Here is a 21807-nt window from a genome sequence, read left to right on the forward strand (position 1 = left end):
CCAGAAAATAAAACACAGTGTTTTCTTATAGAAATAAGAGACTATTCTCTTTTCTCTTTTGTGGTAAGGTTTTCAAATTTTTGAAGTTGTGAGACTACCTTTGATAATATATGTTATTATGTTATCTTATATTTTGGGTCAAGGAAATATATTCAAAATTTGTCATTTAAACGGGTACAATGGCTCAAAGAAGGAAGGAACACTTACTGAAATTGCTTCACTAAAACACGTTGGGAATACTCTCTAAGGTTTCTTTACTCATGGAATAAATAGGTACTGTTAAAAATAATTTCAGTGAGCACTCAGGAGGTGCCAGGCACTGTGCTAAGTGTTTTACCTGAATTTTTACTTTTAATTTAATTAGGTGGCTTTGAAAGTTGACACTTGTCATAAAATTCTGTATTTGGAACATGTACTGTTTGGGTTAAAAATCTTCATGTAAATTCCTACAAACAAATCAAGTGTGGATGTGCAGTGGGTGGTTTTTAAGCTTAAATATCTCAGCTGGATTTAATTACCTTAAGGGATAAGGCTACGTGATGGGCCAGTGGTTTACCAAATTATTTTTCATTTTCTGGATCTCAGTGTCACTGAAAGTTAATGCATCCTCTTTTCTCTGCTAGAGACCCGAGTTAAAATCCATTTTAGGGCATAAGTATAAATGAATTTGTTGTTGTTTTTTTCCTCCTTGGGGACACTGTGGTCATTTTGTGAAGCTGCCTTTCCATTTGGAATTGCTGGCAGCTTGCTCTGGGCCCAGGGGCTCTCATAGCAGGGACAGTTGCAAGTCAGCATGAAAATGAACTGGTAGGCTTCAGAGGGCAGAGCTGGCCTAGGGCTTGTCACTCTTCCATTCTTTCTTGGTTAACTTAAGGAAACTTATTTGCTACTGACATTTGATTATAGCACATCACAAAACAAGTGATGTGGTTGTGGATAAGCCATCACATTTTCTTTACCATTTCAGGCTGATTTATATTTGGCAGCTACAAAGGTTTCTCTGTTCACTGTCCACAGTCTCCTAGATGACTCCTTAGACTGCTGTAGTTGTATGATCAACATTTTTGATCACCAACGTATTTCATGGGTTTAATTACCTATTGTTTTAGTTTAAATGGTTCATTCTTTAGGAGCGTGTTTGTATCCATAATTACATTTAAGGGTTTTACCCTGAAGTATTATTAGTTATTTCCTTTATCTGTACCTATTAGGAATATTTAGTATAACCTAAGCAGGGAATAATACACATAGCATTTTCATCCCTGAGGGAGCTCACTTGTGTTCTTTCCCTCTAAGCTCATCCTGTCATTTCTATTTTCTCTCAAAGAATAGCACCTAGAGTATGCTCTTTAAGTTTTCTTTGAAAAGATACAAGATCTTTATACCTAAACATAATTTTGTGTACATGAATAAATGGGATCATATCATGCGTGCTGTCTTTTTTTTTCCCCCTTTGAAGATGTCACTTTGAGTTTCAAAGTGAGTTGGTTGCTCCAGGTTCCCTGAATCCTTCATGTTCTCCATTTATTGTAGGCGTTCCTATACCAGTTTGATTTATGCAGTCCTTTTGTCTTGAAAATCTCCCAAACCACTTTGCACCGGGAGTATCTTCCTCTTCATGTGTTGTCTTCCAGTCACCATTCATATCCCGTTTCTTGTATCAAACTGAATCAGGACAAGGAGAGGTGATGACTACTATTGTCCATTTGTAGCATTCATGTAAAAAAATGTATTTACCTCTGTGTGATGTGTATTTGAAAAAGAGTGAGAGAGAGCCTGACTCTTGGTAAGCACAAAGAGTCATGATTGCTGTGAGAACAAGTTCTTTTTAAAACATTTATATAGTGTGCTTTTTTTAAAGCCTTAGTTTAAAAAAGCTAACTGAGTAAAAGTTGATTAAACCATTAGTACATGGGATTCTTGTGAGAATGTGAATGATAGTATCATTTAAATAGGGAGGTCTTTTTACATGTGTCCATTGACAGACGTTTGTGGGCATAAATAGTTTGCTGTGGTGCTGTGTATGCTTTCGTGTTTATCTTTGTCTAGATTGTTTTATCATTACCTAAGGTGAGAAAAACTCTCCCCTGGCCACATTATACTCTACAAAGTCTTTTATATGCTGATAAAGTTCTCGTAAACTCCCTTTTGTTAGTATCTTTTTAAGACGTCTTTCTTATTTATAATATTGCCAGGTTATTAAGTTGTACTTAATTGTCTTTTGTTTTTTTCTCTTTTCAGGTGTCAGCAGTTGAGTCTTTGGAGGGCCCCCTGCTCCAGGTGGAAGGACTGAGTGACCTTCGACTAGAGCTTCACAGCAAGAAGATGAACCTCCACTTGGTTCTGATAGATGAACTACACCGGCACCTGTACATCAAATCGACTAGCCGAGTTGTGCAGCGTAACAAGGAAAAAGGGAAAATCAGGTTAAAGAGGCTCTTTGCTATAAGTGTCTTGTGGCAGTGTAGGATTGGAAGGAATATTTTTTGTTTCCCAGAATGTTGTTGTAGTTTATTTTACTTTTCCTTTAATGGACTGTCTCTGAAACTTGAAGATGGTTTTGTAATAGCAAATACTCCATGTTCTGAGGGGCTGACATTTGAAGTTTGTTCATTCATTCATTCTACATATATTATGGTCCTTTTCTGTAAGGATATATAAGAAGCATTTACTGTGGGTCTCATATTCTGGATCAGAGACATTGGTACATCTCAGAAGGAAGTAGAAAAATTCTTAAATTGGACTGTGAAGTCAGCCTAATTAAGAAATGTAGATATATTGGCTGGGTGCAGTGGCTTGTGCTTGTAATCCCAGCACTATGAGAGGCTGAGGTGGAAGGATTGCTTGAGCCCAAGAGTTCAAGACCAGCATGGACAACAGAGCAAGACTCTGTCTCTACAAAAAAAAGGCCAAAATTAGCTGGGTATAATGGTGTGCACCTGTAATCTCAACTACTCCAGTGGCTGAGATGACAGGATGGCTTGAGCCCAGGAGTTTGAGCTGCAGTGAGCTATGATTTCTCCACTGTACTCTAGCCTGAGCAACAGCAAGGAGACCTGGTCTCCTAAAAAAAAAAAAAAAAAAGACAAAAAGAAATATAGATGTATTGACTGAATGATAAGATTCTTTGTTAATTAGGGTTATGTTCAGCTTTAGGTTGTCCTTTTTCTGGAATAGTTTAGGAAAGGTTCAGAGAGAACACTTTCATTCCTTGGTTGGTTGTAGCATAGCCCTATATTTAATGGCCTGGGTAGTCTCAAGAAATTCATTAGGTTAGTAGAGGCCTGGCAGGGAATAAGACTAGATCTTAAGATGGTAGAACATTGGAATTTTTAACATATGTTAGATAGCTGTGCATAGTACATGTCCTTCCAACATTCCTTTAGAATAGACAGATCTTTTCAGAGGGCATTTTAGCACTATCTACTGAAATATACATGTTCATGCTTCTTCATTCAGATGTAGACAAGAAGAGCACTGGAAGCAGTGCGTGCTGGGAATGAAGTCTTTCAAGTCTTTTCCTGTTTGAACAAAAAATGCCAAATTTGCATGTGATGCTTCAGTTTAATCAGAGATCCTGACAGAGAAAGAGAAGTTTCTATCTCTTTTCAGCAGATGGGCACTAGTAAAACTTCTGCCAGACACACAGATTTGATATGTACCTGAGACATAACTTCAAGGCTAGCTCTGAATAGGGTATCTGTCAGTACCTCAGCAGAGAGTGAAGTGGTGGATAGGGGAAGTGCTAAGGAATTCTTTCGACAATGCCTGGTGATAAATAGCAGATCTGAAGAGATTTCTTCCCATACAAGGTTAAGTAATAAAATCACTATGGTCCTGTGAAAATATTCTGTATTATAAGGGAAAATGAGCATTACTTTGAGGTCTCAGAGGAAGAACATTTATTTAAAAAAAATTTATGTAAAGCAAGCAAGAAACATTTAAGAGACTTAAGCTCAAGGTTTCTCAAAAAATACAAGAAACACGATGTAGTAGACTATTCAGAATAACCACTTCTCTCCCCTCTACTTTTGTGGGAGAGGAGTATTTCCTACCCTTTTTGTTGGGGTCTTGGCTTTTGCCATCATTAGGGTACATGACACCAGCAGGGGCTCAAACGGGCTTATGCTGTTGAGTGTGGCCTTTTGTGCCGCTGCCATTGCCTTGCTGTCGGTCCCAGGAGAAGGGTGAGAGACACATGGAACTGACTGAAGATCAGCAGACCTGCCTAGCCTGCATCAACCAACCACCAAAATGTATGCTTATTGTTGAACATTATTGAGATTTTGTGGTTGTATGCAGTAAGCGCATAGCTTCTATGAAAACAGTAACCGGGAGCTACAAGAACAGAGTGAGGAGAGATGCTAACAGAGCTAACTAAAACATGAATAAAATGTAAGGAAACCAAAATGAAGTAGGGAAATTTAAGTCTTTAAAACTTCAGAGAGAAGATCTGAATCACTGATGTGGAGGGAAAAACTTTTCATGATGAAGAGGCAAAAGACAAGATGCCAAAAGGAAGAGGATAAATATGAAAGATGAACAGTGGTCAATCCAGTGATTTTAGGGTTTCCAGAGAATCACACTAAAATGATAGTGTTTGGGGCTGAATTATGTTCCCCCTAAAATTCATATATTGAAATCCTAATTCCCAGTACCTCAGAATATGACTGTATTTGGAAATAGGGTCTTTTAGAAAGTAACTAAGTTGAAATGAGGTCATTTGTGTGGGCTCTAATCCAGTAGGACTGGTGTCCTTATAAAAAGGAAATTTGACACACTTGGAAGACCATGTGAAGACACAGGGAGAAGATGATCACCTACAAGCGAAGGAGAGAGGCCTCAGAAGAAACCAACTACGCCCACACCTTGATCACAGACTTCCAGCCTGCAGAACTGTGAGAAAGTAAATTTCTGTTGTCTAAGCTATCCAGTCTGTGTTACTTTATTATGGCAGTGGGAGTGAACTCAGACAGAGGGGATCAGAAGCAATAATTAGAGTATAAACAAAGAAGCCTACTTAAACAGGAAAACAAGACCTTGGTCTGCAAGTTGAAAGAATTTAAGGTAAAGTTAATAAAAAAAGTTACTCTTAGATATAATCTGGAAATTTTTATGATTTTCAAAAACAAATTTTATAAACACCAGGAAGAAATATTATGTGATCTGAAGTGATAGAGATAATTATTTGCCCACCCAATACCCATTCTTCCTTCATTTTTAATGACAATCTTTATTTCATTCCTGGTGGCTATAGGCCCAGCTAAAAGGCTGCATTTTCCATCTTCCCATATAGCTAGAGGGTGATTAGTGGGACTTCATTTTGCAAGCTGTTGAATGGAGAGGTCATTAATTTTTCAAAGATACCAATTAAACTGGTATGCTCACTCTTTACCCTTCATTTGCCTTTCTTTACTTTCTATCTGGGACATAGATTGGTGCCATCAAGCCATCCTAGACACAAGGTGACCTTGAGGATAGAAGCCACATCTGAAACTCCATGATCACCTTGAACTTCTTTTCTAGCCCTGGATGGAGTACCTCTTTAATATGAGAGGAAGTCTTTGTTTTACTCAGACTGCTATTATTTGGTCTTCTTTTTATACACTTAAAACCAGTTCAGTTACACAGAAAGGAGCAAAAATCAGGCTCACCAGGATTTGCTGAATACTAAATGCCAGAAGACAATAGAACAAAATCTATAAAGTTGAATGGAGAAGAGTTGGGACCAAAGACTTTTCTAGCCAGCCAAGGGGACATTGATATGCATAGGTGGCCGAGAGATATTCTCAGATATGAATTTATAATAAAAAAAAATAGTATTCTTTTTCTGAGCAAAGTTCTCAGAGATAAACTGTAAGACATACAACCAGAGAACAATAAAGTTGTAGGTAGTTTGAAACAACTTTGAGGGCCACATACCATTAAATATGTACATGTATATATATGTAAGTAACTGACAAATATGTTTTTACAAGATTGAGAATATCAGCTAAAAACCATTGTTGAGAAAAAGGTCGGCCGGGCGTGGAGGCTCACGCCTGTAATCCCAGCACTTTGGGAGGCTGAGGCTGGAGGATCATTTGAGGTCAGGAGTTTGAGACCAGCCTGGTCAACATGGTAAAACCCCATCTCTACTGAAAGTATAAAAGTTAGCCAGGCATGGTGGTACGTGCCTGTAGTCCCAGCTACTCAGGAGGCTGCGGCAGGAGACTCACTTGAACCCAGGAAGTGGAGGTTGCAGTGAGCCGAGATCACACCACTGCATTCCAGCCTGGGTGACAGAACAAGACTCCATCTCAAAAAACAAACAAACAAAAAAAGTCTATGTAGTCAAGGAGTACCCTCTAACAGTAAACAGAATTTATATCCCTTTTTTACTTAGTTAATAGTGACTAGGAAATTTGGATAGGTAGGAGAAAGGAATGCTGAATTCTTGCTTAAGATGAGTGTGAAGTTTTGTTTTCGACTTTAATAATTAGAGAAAATGTTTAATTTTGTTTTTACTAATCTAGATATGTATATTTAAAGATTTTTATATTTAAAAATCAATAGAGAAGACAAAAATATTCTCTATCACAAAAGATATTGTACTGCAGCCCTCCTTTGTCAGCAGGGGATATGTTCCAAGACCCACGGTAGGTACCTGAAACTGCAGATAGTGCTGAACCCTGAATCTACCTGCATAGTAAATCCTCACTTAATGCCCTCAATAGGTACTTGGAAACTGTGACTTTAAGTGAAATGATGCTGTAACTTTAAGTGAAATGACGTACAGAAGGTCCTAGAATAACACTGTGTCTTTCAAGGTCCTCTGTTGATGAGAGAAAAAAAAAATCGTTTCATTATATGCCAAGATTCTTGATTGCAGATAGAGGAAATCAGTCTGGGTAACTAAAACAGGAAAAGAATTTATTGGAAAGTTATCAGGTTGCTCACAGAATCTATGGGAAGTCTGTATAATCAGGCTCTAAAGCCCAGTAGGAACCAACGGAGATTAAGCAGCTGAGCACACACAGTCTTAGACAAGCCACAGGAAGGGTCTGTTTGGGTTGCTATTTTTGCTGGCACCATGCCCACAATAGCTGGATTTTAAACTCCTCTGTAAATGATCTCTAAATGTCCCTGCATCTTTCCTTTATCTCTTCAAGATTCAAACTTCTGGACTCAGGCATCCAGTTTGTTGAGCCTGGGTAATGCCTGGACTCCTTCAGCTTCCATAGTAGGAAGTGAGGCCTTCTTTTTGCTTTGATGCAGTCAGTGGGGATGGACTGTTCAGATGTTTGGTACCCAAGACAAACACCCAACACATTTCTACTGCAAGAGAAAACAAAGGAAATCACATGAAGGCACTTACGTATAAAGAAGACCAGATGTTTTTGAAGTAGAAAATAGGCAGTAGAATTGACAAATGAAAGAAAGGTACATGCTCACATACAAAAAATAATAAAAATTTTATTTGGAGGAAATGAAACAAATAAATGGTGAGACTGTCCTTGTTCTTAGCTCATGAAGATGTCTGTTCCAGTTGAAAATTTTGAAACTGTCAAATGAAATCTAAAGTTCACATGGATGAATATATGCGTAAGAATTGTTTAAAAGAATTGTGAAGGGAGGTTATGAGGGGGACATTTCTTATGTGATATCAAAGCATATTGTAAAGCTGTTTTAGTCAAAACAGTACAGACATGCAAAAATAAAATTTTTTAAAGAAAACAGTGCAGACATGCAAGTAGAAAATCAGATGGGTGAGACAAAATAGAGTTGAGAAATAGACCCCAGGATCTATAGACTTTAGTATTTTTGAACAGTAGTTCATTTGGGGGGTAATGAAGGCTATTTAATATATAGTGTTCAGACAATTGACTATTGATTTGAAGAAAATAAATTTAGATGTCTACCTCTTATGTACAAATGATTCAGCCAGATTTAAAAATCACATAGCACTCTATTAGCATTAGGAAAACATGTAGGAGGATATGTGTGGAGAGCCTTTTCGAAGCATATCAGAAGACATAAAGAAATACATTAAATGGTTTAGCCATTAAAAAACCCAAAACTTATCTTCAGTAAAACGGAGTCAAAGGATAAACTATACTCTGAGGAAATATATGTATGTCATATAACGCTTTAATATCTAAAGCATACAGATATTCGTAAGCTTCGTAAAGCGGGATATAGACTGTTCATAGATTAAAAATACAAATGGCTAATAAACATAAGATTGTTCAATATCATGAGTAGTCAGAGAAATACACATTTGAAAAATTAAATGCAGTTTTTTGTTCATAAGATGATCAAAATCAAAGACATTGATAGCATGTTATGATGGCAAAGATGGCGGAAATGCGTAGCTTTCTCTTGATGGTGGAATAACCAATATGCCGTTTTGGAAAATAAATTTGCATATTCTTTGTCCAGGGAATTTTGTTTCTAGGTCTACAGCCTACAAAAACAGTACCAGTTCATAAAAATATATGTAACAAGATATTCATTGTGACATTGTTGGCAAGAAGAACAAAAATATGCAGCTTAAATGTTCATCAAGAGGAGTATGGTATATTGATACCATGTAATTATAGAATTTGAATGATAATGATCTCTATGTGCTGATATGGAAAGGTTTCTAAGGTGCATTTTTGGGTCCCGAAAGCAAATTGAAAAATAGCATAGATAGTATGAACCTATTTGTGAAAGACTGAAAGGATAGAAACTTAAATATGTATACTTTATATATTGGTATAAATATTTGTATGTGTATAGAAAATGTCAGACAGATAATGTCAAAACAGTGATAAAAGGAATTATGAGAAATGGAAATGTGAGGTGGGGCATAGGGAAGTAGAAATTCTTTTATTTCCTGTGTACATCATGAGCATGTTTTTAAAAAATAATACAATTACTGATAATCCTTTTGAAGATTTTTAAAAATGAAATGGGAAAATGTTTAGATTATACCCTTGAAGGGAAAAACTAGAATTCAGAACTATGCAGGATGATCAAAGAATGTTGAAAAAGGAGCATGTGTGCCATTTTTGTGGTGTGTGATGTGGGGGGTGGATGGACAGACACTCATTTTTAAATTTTTTTTCAAGCAGTCCTTGTACCTCAGCCTCCTAAGTAACTAGCATACCACTGCGCTTGGCCTTGATGCTCCTTTCTGTAAGATGTTTGGGAAGGCAGTATACCAAAATGATGTGAATGGATTATTTTTTTAAAAAAATATTTTCAAGAAAGAATTTACACCTTTATAATCAGATAAAATTAATAAAAAGTTGTTTAAAAATAATTCTTTTATTTATTGCATGATCCTGGATTAATACTCGGTTTAACCTTGCTTCCTCAGCCATCCTGGGACATCGTCTAGCTCATGGAATAGAAAATTTGGTGTCCATATTTGTCTCTGGGCATGTAAAGAATGTTCTTGACTGCATTGTATTCGTTCCCTAACTATTTTGTCTTTTAAAGATTTTTTATCTGTTTACATATGTTGGTTTTCTTTTTATCTTTTAGTTCTTGTTTTTTTTTTTTTTCCCCTCTTTGCTTAGATTTTAAATTTTTAGCTTCACTTTATTTTCTGTTACCATGTCTTCACCCTTGGTCTGTCATTTGAAACGATGGCTCTTTTTTACTTTTATACCCTCTAAATCACTCCTATTCTGAGTGTTCCACCAGATCTTAGAACTATCGAGAATTACTATGCCAGCCATTCCTGTTTCATTATTTAGTTAAATCTTCTTACTAAGGGCATGTTATCTTTGACAGATATTTCTTAGCTCAGTTTGATTTAACAAAATTTTATGAGCACTTGCTCTTTGACAAGTATTGTGCCAGCTGTTTTGATTATATAAGTGAATATATCAGTTATTCGATTTACAACTTAAAGTTCAACTCACCTCTGTCAGTTTTTAGTTTCACAAAATCAGCCAAATGAGTTGCAGTTGTAAATTTTGGACATAGTTGAACCCATTTATTGCGAAGTGAAGGAACAGAAATATGTTATAATTAAAAAGTAGATGTTTAATAAGCTGTCAGCACTTCTAACCCCTCTTAAAAAAATGTTTTCGTATCATGAAATTTTGAAATCTAACATTTAGAAGCAGAGCTTTACTAGTTGGATGTTGGTTAATGGCCAGGAAGTCCTTGAGGTTACAGCGGCAGTAGTTGTTGCTTGTTTTTGGTTTAATTTGTTGTATACTTTTCCTGTCCTCTACCATGTTGCTGTTAATTGGCAAAATGCATTCAGTCACAATATATAATTGGTAATTTTGGGGGGACCGTTCTATACTAGCAGGGATTTACTGTTCATCAGCTGTCTTTTGATCTCAGCTATGAATGATTCTGAATGGATTTAAAATAAAAATTTGTAATCATGTATTTAAAATGAAAAATACCTATCAATATTTCCAAGAGAACATTCTAATTTTTATTTTTTGTTTTCAAAAAATAAACCCGTTGAAGGTATTAATTAATTAATCCCTTCCCAGCTTTATCTCTGATATGTGGTGAGAAGAGGTCTTTTTTTCTGTTGTGAAACGGAAACTGAGGTCCACACTATTTAATGCGATATTCTACAATAGCACCTACCTTATGCTGAGCTTCATTCATGTCTGTAGTCACAAAGTGAGTGGATGTGCGCCCTTTCTCTGGAACTTTTGAGACTAAGTCCTTTCATAAAACAGCAGGAGAAAAACTAAAGTCATTTCCAGAGTTACTTGCCTTTGGGTTAGTGCTCACAAAGGAGAAAATTGAAGCCTAAGGGAAAATTTTAGAGAGAGAGATGAGTGTATGAAAATAGTTTTGCAGTAAATTGACTTTCTAAAAGTTTATTGATGGAGTTTGAGGGCCCTTCTGGCTCTGATAATAAAATCAGCAGGTTATGTTTTTCAGAGTTGAAATGGCAAGCCGTTTATCACCCTAAATTTAGCTGAAATATGTTTTTAGGTTAAAACTGATAAAATAATTGTAGGATTTAATCTAAAGTGATGTGCATGTACATCTGTGCTCATAGAAGTGTGTACTAAGATAAATACACATATAAAAATATCAGTGTGCACACACATAGTAACAACTATTTCATCATTAGGTGTGGCAGGCAGTATTCCAGCTATATAATTGAATTTTCCTGCTGATTGATACCTTTCTTTATCTATGCTTTAAAAATAATTCCTCCACTTTGTTCTAGAAATATTTAAATATTTAGACAATGTATTATATTTTTCCTGTCATTTAAAGTTGAAGTTTTTTTACTCTGTAGCAGTACCATAAACCTGTGTCTTTTTTTATAATTAAAACATTTTTATTTTACTTTATTCATTTGTACATTGAAGCATTTTATTTGTAAATATGTATTATATCCATAGATGAAGAACCCCAGGATTTTGTCTCCTGTGTGTTTTTGTGTTGCGTCTTCATGGTCCATGATGTGAGCTGAGTCAGTACAATGAAACCAAACTGGTGGGATGGGAGCAGATTAGTCTGTGATTTTTCTAGATTTTTCTAGATCTTTGAGTTGGACATCAAATCTGGGACTGATCACACTTGCTCACAACAACTTGTTCACACTGTGAGGTTCACAATAATTTTCCCAGCTCTGTGATCATCAGTGATTTCAAATTTGCCCATGTGCCCATGCTTTGTCATCACAGTTGATGAAGACACCAGACAATGACTTTGGAGCAAGGTCTAATAAGAACCAGGTGTTTGCCTCTCTTTTCGGCATTGTCGATGCTCTTGAAAGCAGCAGACAGGACATTTATGCACACCATTACGGTGGCACGGAAAGGTGGTGGAAAGAGCTCTCTGTGTCTTTGGGCATCTGTATCCAGGGCCTAGGGGGACCTGTAAAGTGTTTTCTAATTGTGAGTAAAATGCAAGTGAAAGAGGATGACGTCATTGAGTGGAAAAAAATGAGAAGACAAAAGAAGTCATAAAACATGAAAGAACAGACAAATCTATTATCTAATTTATTTTATAAATAGATAAACCATTATGAAAAGTTATTGGATTTGAGGACTGTTGGATTTTCTTAAGATAGTTTAGGAACTTACAGGTTTATATTGGAAAAGAGTTGTTGGGAGGATGCCAGTTCAATTCCTGGTAAATGCTTTCTGTTACTTTAATATCTTATACTCCACTTTTCACATTAGCCTGTGAGTGATTTTAACAATTGGAAATATGCTGTTTGGTTTAGTTCATATCTTAGTCATACTCACATTCTCAGCACTGAACACAGTGCCAAGCACATAATGGATGCTGAAGAATCGTTCGAGTAATGATTCCGTTTCCCTGTAACAAGTCAAAAGGGAGAAGTTAATGACTGTCATAGCGATCCTCAAGGCCTAGGACAGTGGCTCCCACATTATTTGTACTCAGTGAAAAGAATGAAACCTTAAGTGATAATTTCGCTCTTTAACACAGCGCAAAATTATCACTTGAACCTGAATTATCACTTAACAAACTTTATTTTTCAAAGTTCTCTGAAAAAACATGTTTGTTTTTTATTGGATTATAAATACACACATACCTAGCACATTTGTTCCAAAAGGAGTGTGTGAGGGAGATGGGGATATATTGCTGTGGTGGGGGCACATGTTGTTCCCAATTGCACACATCCTTCCTTCCATTTGAAGAAATCTTTCCTATGGGCGTGGTCTCTTGCTGCTTCCCCTTTGCCTGCTCTAGCCACTGCTACTGATGATGTATTTCAGTACTAAAAAGTAAGAATTATGGCTTTGACTTCCCTACCCTTGGATTTGGCTTCGAGGGGCTCTTCTGTTGTAGATAGTGTGTGACATGATTCCATTTCTTGAGAGCAGGGCATAGGGTTTAGTTGGCTTGGCATAGCCTGCATTCTTTCACTTAACAGGTACTTTGAGATGGGAATTAATTTGAAATTTTGTTTTTTTATAGTTTTCGTAATTTAAAATTAATGTGTTTATTTTGAAGGAAGTTGATTTATGAGTTTATTTAAAGTTTATTAGTTTATTTAAAGTTAATCATTAAGATGAGGGGCTTGGCCTTCTTAGGAAAGGTGAAATGGGTAAATACTGAATTAACCTGTTTGAGATCCTTAAATCATTTTAATTGTTGTGATTGTCCGCGTCATGAAATTTATGAGTCTCTTTTAAAGAAAACTAAATGTAGTAAACTTCCGGAATATGTCAAAAACTATAGCCTGAAAAACACAAGTAAACACTAGTTAAACCTTTATTCAGTATCATGGCATGTTGTCATTTCATCTTTCTTTGTTCATAAATTAATATTTAATACAGATACAAAGGAGGACAGTGAAATTGCCTGGCATAGTGTTATTACAAGGTGGTTATCCAGTTGATCCAGAATACACTACACTAATTTTTTAAACAGCATTGAATGAAATGACAAAATAAAAATTTAAGTACTTGGAACCCTTACAATACATTTTTATACCCCTGTCTGTGACAGTCACCTCTTTATTGGAAATATACTGGGGAGATCCAGTTCTAGTATAAAGAGGGCTCATGACAAAAACAAAAGTGGTAAGGGTGGGGCTGTAGTGGGAGGACTTTAGTTGGTTTTGGAGAAAGTGGTAACTAGTGCTTCTTTTCCCGTTCAGCTCCCTTGTGAAAGATGCTTCTGTTCCTCTGATTGATGTTACAAACCTCCCTACTCCTCGAAAATTCCTTGATACGTCTCACTATCCTACTGCTGGAAGCTCAAGTGGTAAGTATTTAATTCTTCAGCCACTAAGCTTTTTAGTATGCGTTAGTTCCTAGGTAGAAACCTGGAGGAGGTTTCTGGGGGCTGAGCTAGGTTGGGCTGGGCTAGGTAGGCCTGAGGTAAGTGTGTTGGAACCTGTGATGAGCCCTTTGCAACCTTCAGAGCAAGTAAGATGTACAGTGATTTATTGGGCTGTTGCATTATCAGGGTTGAAAAGTGGCAGCTGAACCTGGCCTGCCTGCTGAATCCAGCTGCATCTGTGTTTTGTTTGAACAGCACTGTTTCCTTCCTTCCTTCCTTCCTTCCTTCCTTCCTTCCTTCCTTCCTTCCTTCCTTCCTTCCTTCCTTCCTTCCTTCCTTCCTTCCTTCCTTCCTTCCTTCCTTCCTTCCTTCCTTCCTTCCTTCCTTCCTTCCTTCCTTCCTTCCTTCCTTCCTTCCTTCCTTCCTTCCTTCCTTCCTTCCTTCCTTCCTTCCTTCCTTCCTTCCTTCCTTCCTTCCTTCCTTCCTTCCTTCCTTCCTTCCTTCCTTCCTTCCTTCCTCCCTTCCTCCCTTCCTCCCTTCCTCCCTTCCTCCCTTCCTCCCTTCCTCCCTCCCTCCCTCCCTCCCTCCCTCCCTCTCTCGCTTTCTTTCTTCCTTTTTTTTTGAGACGGAGTCTCGCTCTGTTGCCCAGGCTGTAGTATAGTGGCATGATTTTGGCTCTCTGCAACCTCTGTCTCCTGGGTTCAAGGGATTCTCCTGCCTCGGCCTCAAGAGAAGCTGGGATTACAGGTGCCTGTGACCATGCCCAGCTAATTTTTGTATTTTTAGTAGAGACAGGGTTTCACCATGTTGGCCAGGCTGGTCTCAAACTCCTGGCCTCCCAAAGTACTGGCATTACAGGCGTGAGCCACCACACCCGGGCGACCAGCACTGTTTTTCTAAAGTTGAGTTTGGATGCTTTTTGATAGAGCATATGCTTTCCATTGTGCTATAATCTTTACTACTCCTAGTAGCTTTTACTCATTTATCTCATGTATTACATTCAATGTCTGGTCCTGGGAGCTTTTGAGTGTGTGACCTCTGTCCTATGCCCTCTCCACTCCTAAATGTGCATGCATCAACGTGTGCACTCATAGTCATACCTGTAACACACTTTGAGGAAATATCTACAAACGTATCTTTTCTTCTTTGGAGATATCCAATATCCTATTGAACAAGACAAAGCCATTTTGGGGTTATGTTTAAGGTTGAGGGCAGGAGGGTATACTTTGAATGCAAAGATTTAGGGGAATCTTGTGGATTGCCTTAGGCTTGCCTTTGCAGAGGGTTCAGCTCAACTGGGCTTGGAGAGCTTCTGGGCCTCTGCAGAGAGTTTCTCTGCTATTGTAACTTTGGGTTGGGGGAGAAGACTGGATGTCTTTTGTGGGATACCTCGCAGGTGCCTTCTTGTGGCAGCCAAGATCTTCATTGCCTTTTAATGAAATTGTAATGTTTATTATCATTGTCTTTTCAGACAAAAATTAGTTCTTACAGTTCTTATTAGTTCTGTAGAACTTGAAATAATGAAAAGGTAGAAAAAAATAGAAAAACAATTTGGATTCAATCAGTACATTTTGTGTAACTAATTGGAAATGTTTCTGTTGAGAGCTTAATATATTGTTGGGGCATATTTTGTTACCTTAAAATGCCACTTAAAATTATTTTAGGATTATTTAGGCTTGGAATCTTCAAGTTTATTACTTTAACTACAGGAAAGTATAGAATTTGATCATAGATTTTCCTTTGTTTAATTAGTAGCCAAGTTTTAAAAAATTGCAATCATTTATTTTTATTATGATACTTTACAATAGTTTGTACTCCAGCCTCTTCTTGGAGCTAGAAAGGTTTTGTTTTCTCCCTCTTTCTGATGTAATGTTGCTTTTGAGTTTTAACACTGCTCTGAGGGGTTGTAGACTGTGGAATTATGAAACAAAATATATTTGTACTTTTGATATGTATTTTATCTCTGCCTTTCATGGAAATTACCAGTTGTTACATCTTTGCTTTTTTGTAATGTGAATCATTACTGCTTAGCCTGGTTATATTAATTTATGTAAATGTTACCAAGTCAGTGGCCAAGTGAAATAAAAAATTTAATTATTTATGAAGAAATGACAGGGCAGGCTTTGCAAATGAGTGTTGTATAAATATAAAATAAGCTGAAATATGCCAATTATGGCAAATTTCAGTAGAAGCTAATTTTGCTACATCTATTATTCTTACTATGATAGGCCTTACTTTTTGATAGGCACTTTATCTGTCAGCTTCTGGAGTTTGCATTCATCACTTAGTGGAGCTCATGGTGACACTCTGACTTTGGTATTATTAGGAATTACTGTTGAAGAACTGCTTGGTAGTTGACTGGGGCTAGGAGCATTATGGAGACTGCTTGTAGAGATATGTATAAACCTTTTATTTATTTATTTATTTATTTATCTGAGATGGTGTTTCAGTCTTGTGGCCTGAGCTGGAGTGCAGTGGTGCGATCTCGGCCCACTGCAACCTCCTCCTTCTGGGTTCATGCGATTCTGCTGCCTCAGCCTCCCAAGTAGCTGGGATTACAGGCATGCACCACCACACCCAGCCAATTTTTGTAGAAACAGGGTTTCACTATGTCAGCCGGGCTGGTCTCAAACTCCTGACCTCAGGTAGTTGCCCGCTGTGGCCTCCCAAAGTGTTTGGATTACAGTCATGAGCCACCGCGCCCGGCCAGATGTGTCTTTTTAGATGGATTCATTTCCTTGACTATTTTGAAGACTTGATCATGTGCTTTTTTTTTTTTTTTTGTGCGTGACCAAAAAAGAAGGTAAAAATATTATTGATTAAAGTCAATAATAGCAGAAGTTAATATGTGTTTAGTGCCTACTGTATGGTAAAGCAATGTCTTAAGTGCTTTACATGAATTAACTTATTTAGTCCTTCAACAATTTTATAACAATTTATTATCAGTCCCATTTTACAGATGGGAAAACTGAGGCACAGGGAGGTTAATAATTGATAAAAGTTTACACAGTTGACAAGTAGTTGTGATTTCAGCTCAGAGCCAGGTTCGACTATGCTCTTCTAACCAGTTTGTTTTGCTGAAAACAAGCTAGGTGTCCTCTGTGTATTAATTTTCTACTCACACAAACTTAGTGGCTTAAACAACATAAATTTATTATCTTACAGTTTTGTAGGTGAGAAGTCTAACACAAATCTGATTGCAGTAAAATCAAGGTGTTGGCAGGGCTGTGTTCCTTTTTGGAGGCTCTAAGGGAAAATCTGTTTTCTTGCCTTTCGGGCTCCTAGAGGCCACCATATTCCTTGGTTCATTCATGGTTTCCTTCCTCCATCTTCAAAACCAGCAACGGTGGGTCACATTCTTCTCACGTTGCCTCTCTCTTACCCACTCTTCTTTGCCTGCTTCCTCTTTTTAAGGACTCATGTGATTAGATTGATTCCACCTGGATAATTCTGGCTAATCTTCCCATCTCAAGGTCCTTAACCTTAATTACATCTGCAGTCTCCTTTGCCATGTGACTAATCACATGTTCTAGGGATTAGGACATGAATATCTTTGGGCAACCATAATTCTGCTTACCACACTCTACGCTACCCATTTTGTGACTTAAGTTATCTTTAGGAGCAAGTGTAAAAAATTTGACTTTCTTCAAATTATGTAGCTAAATCTTTTTAAGTCATTGCAGTCTAGTGTTTAGGACTCTATTAATCGGGATCACATTATTAAAGGGAATTGTATAAATGAGGAAGATGTAAATTATGTAGAGAACTGCACAAAATGTTACTAAATACATATAAAAGTATGGGGCTGATGAAATATACTATAATAAAAAGCAGGAATTTTGTCTTATTCTTAATAATAAACTGGAAGTCCTAAGATTCTATTTGTGAAGTGCTCTGCAAGTCAGCCTAGAAAGTAATAGCCGTTTTCAGCAGGGAATTTAACATAGGCTCTTAAAGCTCCTCTCTCATTTTGTGAAACAGTAAGATTGAGGGTGTAATCCATTAGAATTGACACTTATAGAGGAAGCTCCAGTAGGGAATCCCTGGGTAGTATGGCTCTCCCATTGGGATACCATAAATTAAGATTACAGGTGATTCCTGAGAACTTTCAGGTTATTATTAATTAAATAAGAATTTTGATTGCTTTTAAACAAGTTATTTTTCACATGTCCTATTTTGAGGTAGAGTTGTGGGTGACTTTTTTTTTTTTTTTAATTCAAGTTCTGTGGTACATGTGCAGAATGTATAGTTTTGTTACATAGGTATACACGTGCCATGGTGGTTTGCTGTACCCATCAACCCATCATCTATATTAGGTATTTCTCCTTATGCTATTCCTCCACGAGCCCCGCCCCAACCGAAAGGCCCTGGTGTGTGATGTTCCTCTCCTGTGTCCATATGTTCTCATTGTTCAACTCCCACTTATGAGTGAGAACATGAGGCGTTTGGTTTTCTGTTCTTGGGTTAGAGGACATGAACTCATCCTTTTTTATGGCTGCATGGTATTCCATGGTGTATATGTGCCATATTTTCTTTATCCAGTCTATCATTGATGGACATTTGGGTTGGTTCCAAGTCTTTGCTATTGTGAATAGTGCCGTAATAAACATACGTGTGCATGTGCTTTATAGTAAAATGATTTATAATCTTTGGGTATATACCCAGTAATGGGATTGCAGGGTCAAATGGTATTTTTGGTTCCAGATCCTTGAGGAATTGCCACACTGTCTTCCACAATGGTTGAACTAATTTACACTCCCACCAACAGTGTAAAAGCGTTCCTATTTCTCCACATCCTCTCCAGCATCTGTTGTTTCCTGACTTTTTAATGATCACCATTCTAACTGGTGTGAGATGGTATCTCATTGTGGTTTTGATTTGCATTTCTCTGATGACCAGTGATGATGAGCATTTTCATTATTTTGGCTGCATAAATGTCTTCTTTTGAGAAATGTCTGTTCATATCCTTCAACCACTTTTTGATGGGGTTGTTTGTTTTTTTCTTGTACATTTGTTTAAGTTCTTTGTAGATTCTGGATATTAGCCCTTTGTCAGATGGATAGATTGCAAAAATTTTCTCCCATTCTGTAGGTTGCCTGTTGACTCTGCTTCTTGTTTCTTTTGCTTTGCAGAAGCTCTTTAGTTTAATTAGATCCCATTTGTCAATTTTGGCTTTTGTTGCCATTGCTTTTGGTGTTTTAGACATAAAGTCTTTGCCCATTCCTGTGTCCTGAATGGTATTGCCCAGGTTTTCTTCTAGGGTTTTTATGGTTTTAGGTCTTATGTTTAAGTCTTTAATCCACCTTGAGTTAATTTTTGTATAAGGTATAAGGAAGGGGTCCAGTTTCAGTTTTCTGCATATGGCTAGCGAGTTTTCCCAACACCATTTATTAAATAGGGAATCCTTTCCCCATTGCTTGTTTTTGTCAGATTTGTGAAAGGTCAGATGGTTGTAGATGTGTGGTGTTATTTCTGAGGCTCTGTTCTGTTCCATTCTTCTGTATATCTGTTTTGTTACCAATACCATGTTGTTTTGGTTACTGTAGCCTTGTAGTATAGTTTAAAGTCAGGTAGTGTGATGCCTCCAGCTTTGTTCTTTTTGCTTAGGACTGTCTTGGCTATGCTGGCTCTTTTTTGGTTCCATATGAAATTTAAAGTAGTTTTTTTCCAATTCTGTGAGGAAAGTCAATGATAGCTTGATGGGGATAGCATTGAATCTGTAAATTACTTTGGGCAATATGGCCATTTTCACGATATTGATTCTTCCTATCTATGAGCATGGAATGTTTTTCCATTTGTTTGTGTCCTCTCTTCTTTCCTTGAGGAGTGGTTTCTAGTTCTCCTTGAAGAGGTCCTTCACATCCTTTGTAAGTTGTGTCCCTAAGTATTTTATTCTCTTTGTAGCAATTATGAATGGGAGTTCACTCATGATTTGGCTCTCTGTTTGTCTGTTATTGGTGTACAGGAATGCTTGTGATTTTTGCACATTGATTTTGTATCCTGAGACTTTGCTGAAGTTGCTTATCAGCTTAAGGAGATCTTGGGCTGAGACAGTGGGGTTTTCTAAATATACAATCATGTTATCTGCAAACAGAGACAATTTGACTTCCTCTTTTCCTAAGTGAATACCCTTTATTTCCTTCTCTTGCCTGATTGCCCTGGCCAGAACTTCCAATAGTATGTTGAATAAGAGTGGTGAGAGCAGGCATCCTTGTCTTGTGCTGGTTTTCAAAGGGAATGCTTCCAGTTTTTGCCCATTCAGTATGATATTGGATGTGGGTTTGTCATAAATAGCTCTTATTATTTTGAGATATGTTCCATCAATACCTAGTTTATTGAGAGTTTTTAGCATAAAGGACTGTTGAATTTTTTCAAAGGCCTTTTCTGCATCTATTGAGATAATCATGTGGTTTTTGTCTTTGGTTCTGTTTATATGTTGGATTACATTTATTGATTTGTGTATGTTGAACCAGCCTTGTGTCCCAGGGATGAAGCCCACTTGATCATGGTGGATAAGCTTTTTGATGTGCTGCTGGATTCGGTTTGCTAATATTTTATTGAGGATTTTTACATCAATGTTCATCAGAGATATTGGTCTAAAATTCTCTTTTTTTGTTGTGCCTCTCTCAGGCTTTGGTATCAGGATGATGCTGGCCTCATAAAATGAGTTAGGGAAGATTCCCTCTTTTTCTATTGATTGGAATAATTTCAGAAGGAATGGTACCAGCTCCTCCTTGTAGCTCTGGTAGAATTCGGCTGTGAATCCATCTGATTCTGGAGTTTTTTTGGTTGGTAAGCTATTAATTATTGCCTCAATTTCAGAGCCTGTTGTTGGAGAGATTCGACTTCTTCCTGGTTTAGTCTTGGGAGGGTGTATGTGTCAAGGAATTTATCCATTTCTTCTAGATTTTCTAGTTTATTTGCGTAGAGGTGTTTATAGTATTCTCTGATGGTAGTTTGTATTTCTGTGGGATCAGTGGTGATATCCCCTTTGTCATTTTTTATTGCGTCTGTTTGATTCTTCTCTCTTTTTTTCTTTATTAGTCTTGCTAGTGGTCTATCAATTTTGTTGGTCTTTTCAAAAAACCAGCTCCTGGATTCATTAATTTTTTGAAGGGTTTTTTGTGTCTCTATTTCCTTCAGTTCTGCTCTGATCTTAGTTATTTCTTGCCTTCTGCTAGCTTTTGAATGTGTTAGCTCTTGCTTCTCTAGTTCTTTTAATTGTGATGTTGGGGTGTCAATTTTAGATCTTTCCTGCTTTCTCTTGTGGGCATTTAGTACTATAAATTTCCCTCTACACACTGCTTTAAATGGGTCCCATATATTCTGGTATGTTGTGTCTTTGTTCTCATTGGTTTCAAAGAACATCTTTATTTCTGCCTTCATTTTGTTATGTACCCAGTAGTCATTCAGGAGCAGGTTGTTCAGTTTCCATGTAGTTGTGCGGTTTTGAGTGAGTTTGTTAATCCTGAGTTCTGGTTTGATTGCACTGTTGTCTGAGAGACAGTTTGTTGTGATTTCTGTTCTTTTACATTTGCTGAGGAGTGCTTTACTTCCAACTATGTGGTCAATTTTGGAATAAGTGTGATGTGGTGCTGAGAAGAATGTATATTCTGTTGATTTGGGGTGGAGAGTTCTGTAGATGTCTATTAGGTCCGCTTGGTGCAGAGCTGAGTTCAATTCCTGTATATCCTTGTTAACTTTCTGTCTCATTGATCTGTCTAATGTTGACAGTGGGGTGTTAAAGTCTCCCATTATTATTGTGTGGGAGTCTAAGTCTCTTTGTAGGTCTCTAAGGACTTGCTTTATGAATCTGGTTGCTCCTGTATTGGGTGCATATATATTTAGGATAGTTAGCTCTTCTTGTTGAATTGATCCCTTTACCATTATGTAATGGCCTTCTTTGTCTCTTTTGATCTTTTTTGATTTAAAGTCTGTTTTATCAGAGACTAGGATTGCAACCCCTGCCTTTTTTTGTTTTCCATTTGCTTGGTAGATCTTCCTCCATCCGTTTATTTTGAGCCTATGTGTGTCTCTGCACATCAGATGGGTCTCCTGAATACAGTACACTGATGGATCTTGACT

At 37.3% G+C, this 21807-nt stretch overlaps 1 protein-coding gene across 9 annotated transcripts in view; it reads left to right on the forward strand.

Moving 5' to 3' along the window:
• The window catches only part of EXOC4 (exocyst complex component 4), an 870395-nt gene that overhangs the window by 56451 nt on the left and 792137 nt on the right, over positions 1–21807 (forward strand). For all 9 annotated transcript variants that reach the window (XM_054558840.2, XM_054558838.1, XM_054558839.1 and 6 more), the window contains 2 exon segments: positions 2242–2426; positions 13598–13704. In XM_054558840.2, coding sequence (XP_054414815.1) covers positions 2242–2426; positions 13598–13704 — 292 coding nt within the window.

The sequence above is a fragment of the Pongo abelii genome, chromosome 6 (assembly GCF_028885655.2).
Source record: "Pongo abelii isolate AG06213 chromosome 6, NHGRI_mPonAbe1-v2.0_pri, whole genome shotgun sequence".
Lineage (NCBI taxonomy): Eukaryota > Metazoa > Chordata > Mammalia > Primates > Hominidae > Pongo > Pongo abelii.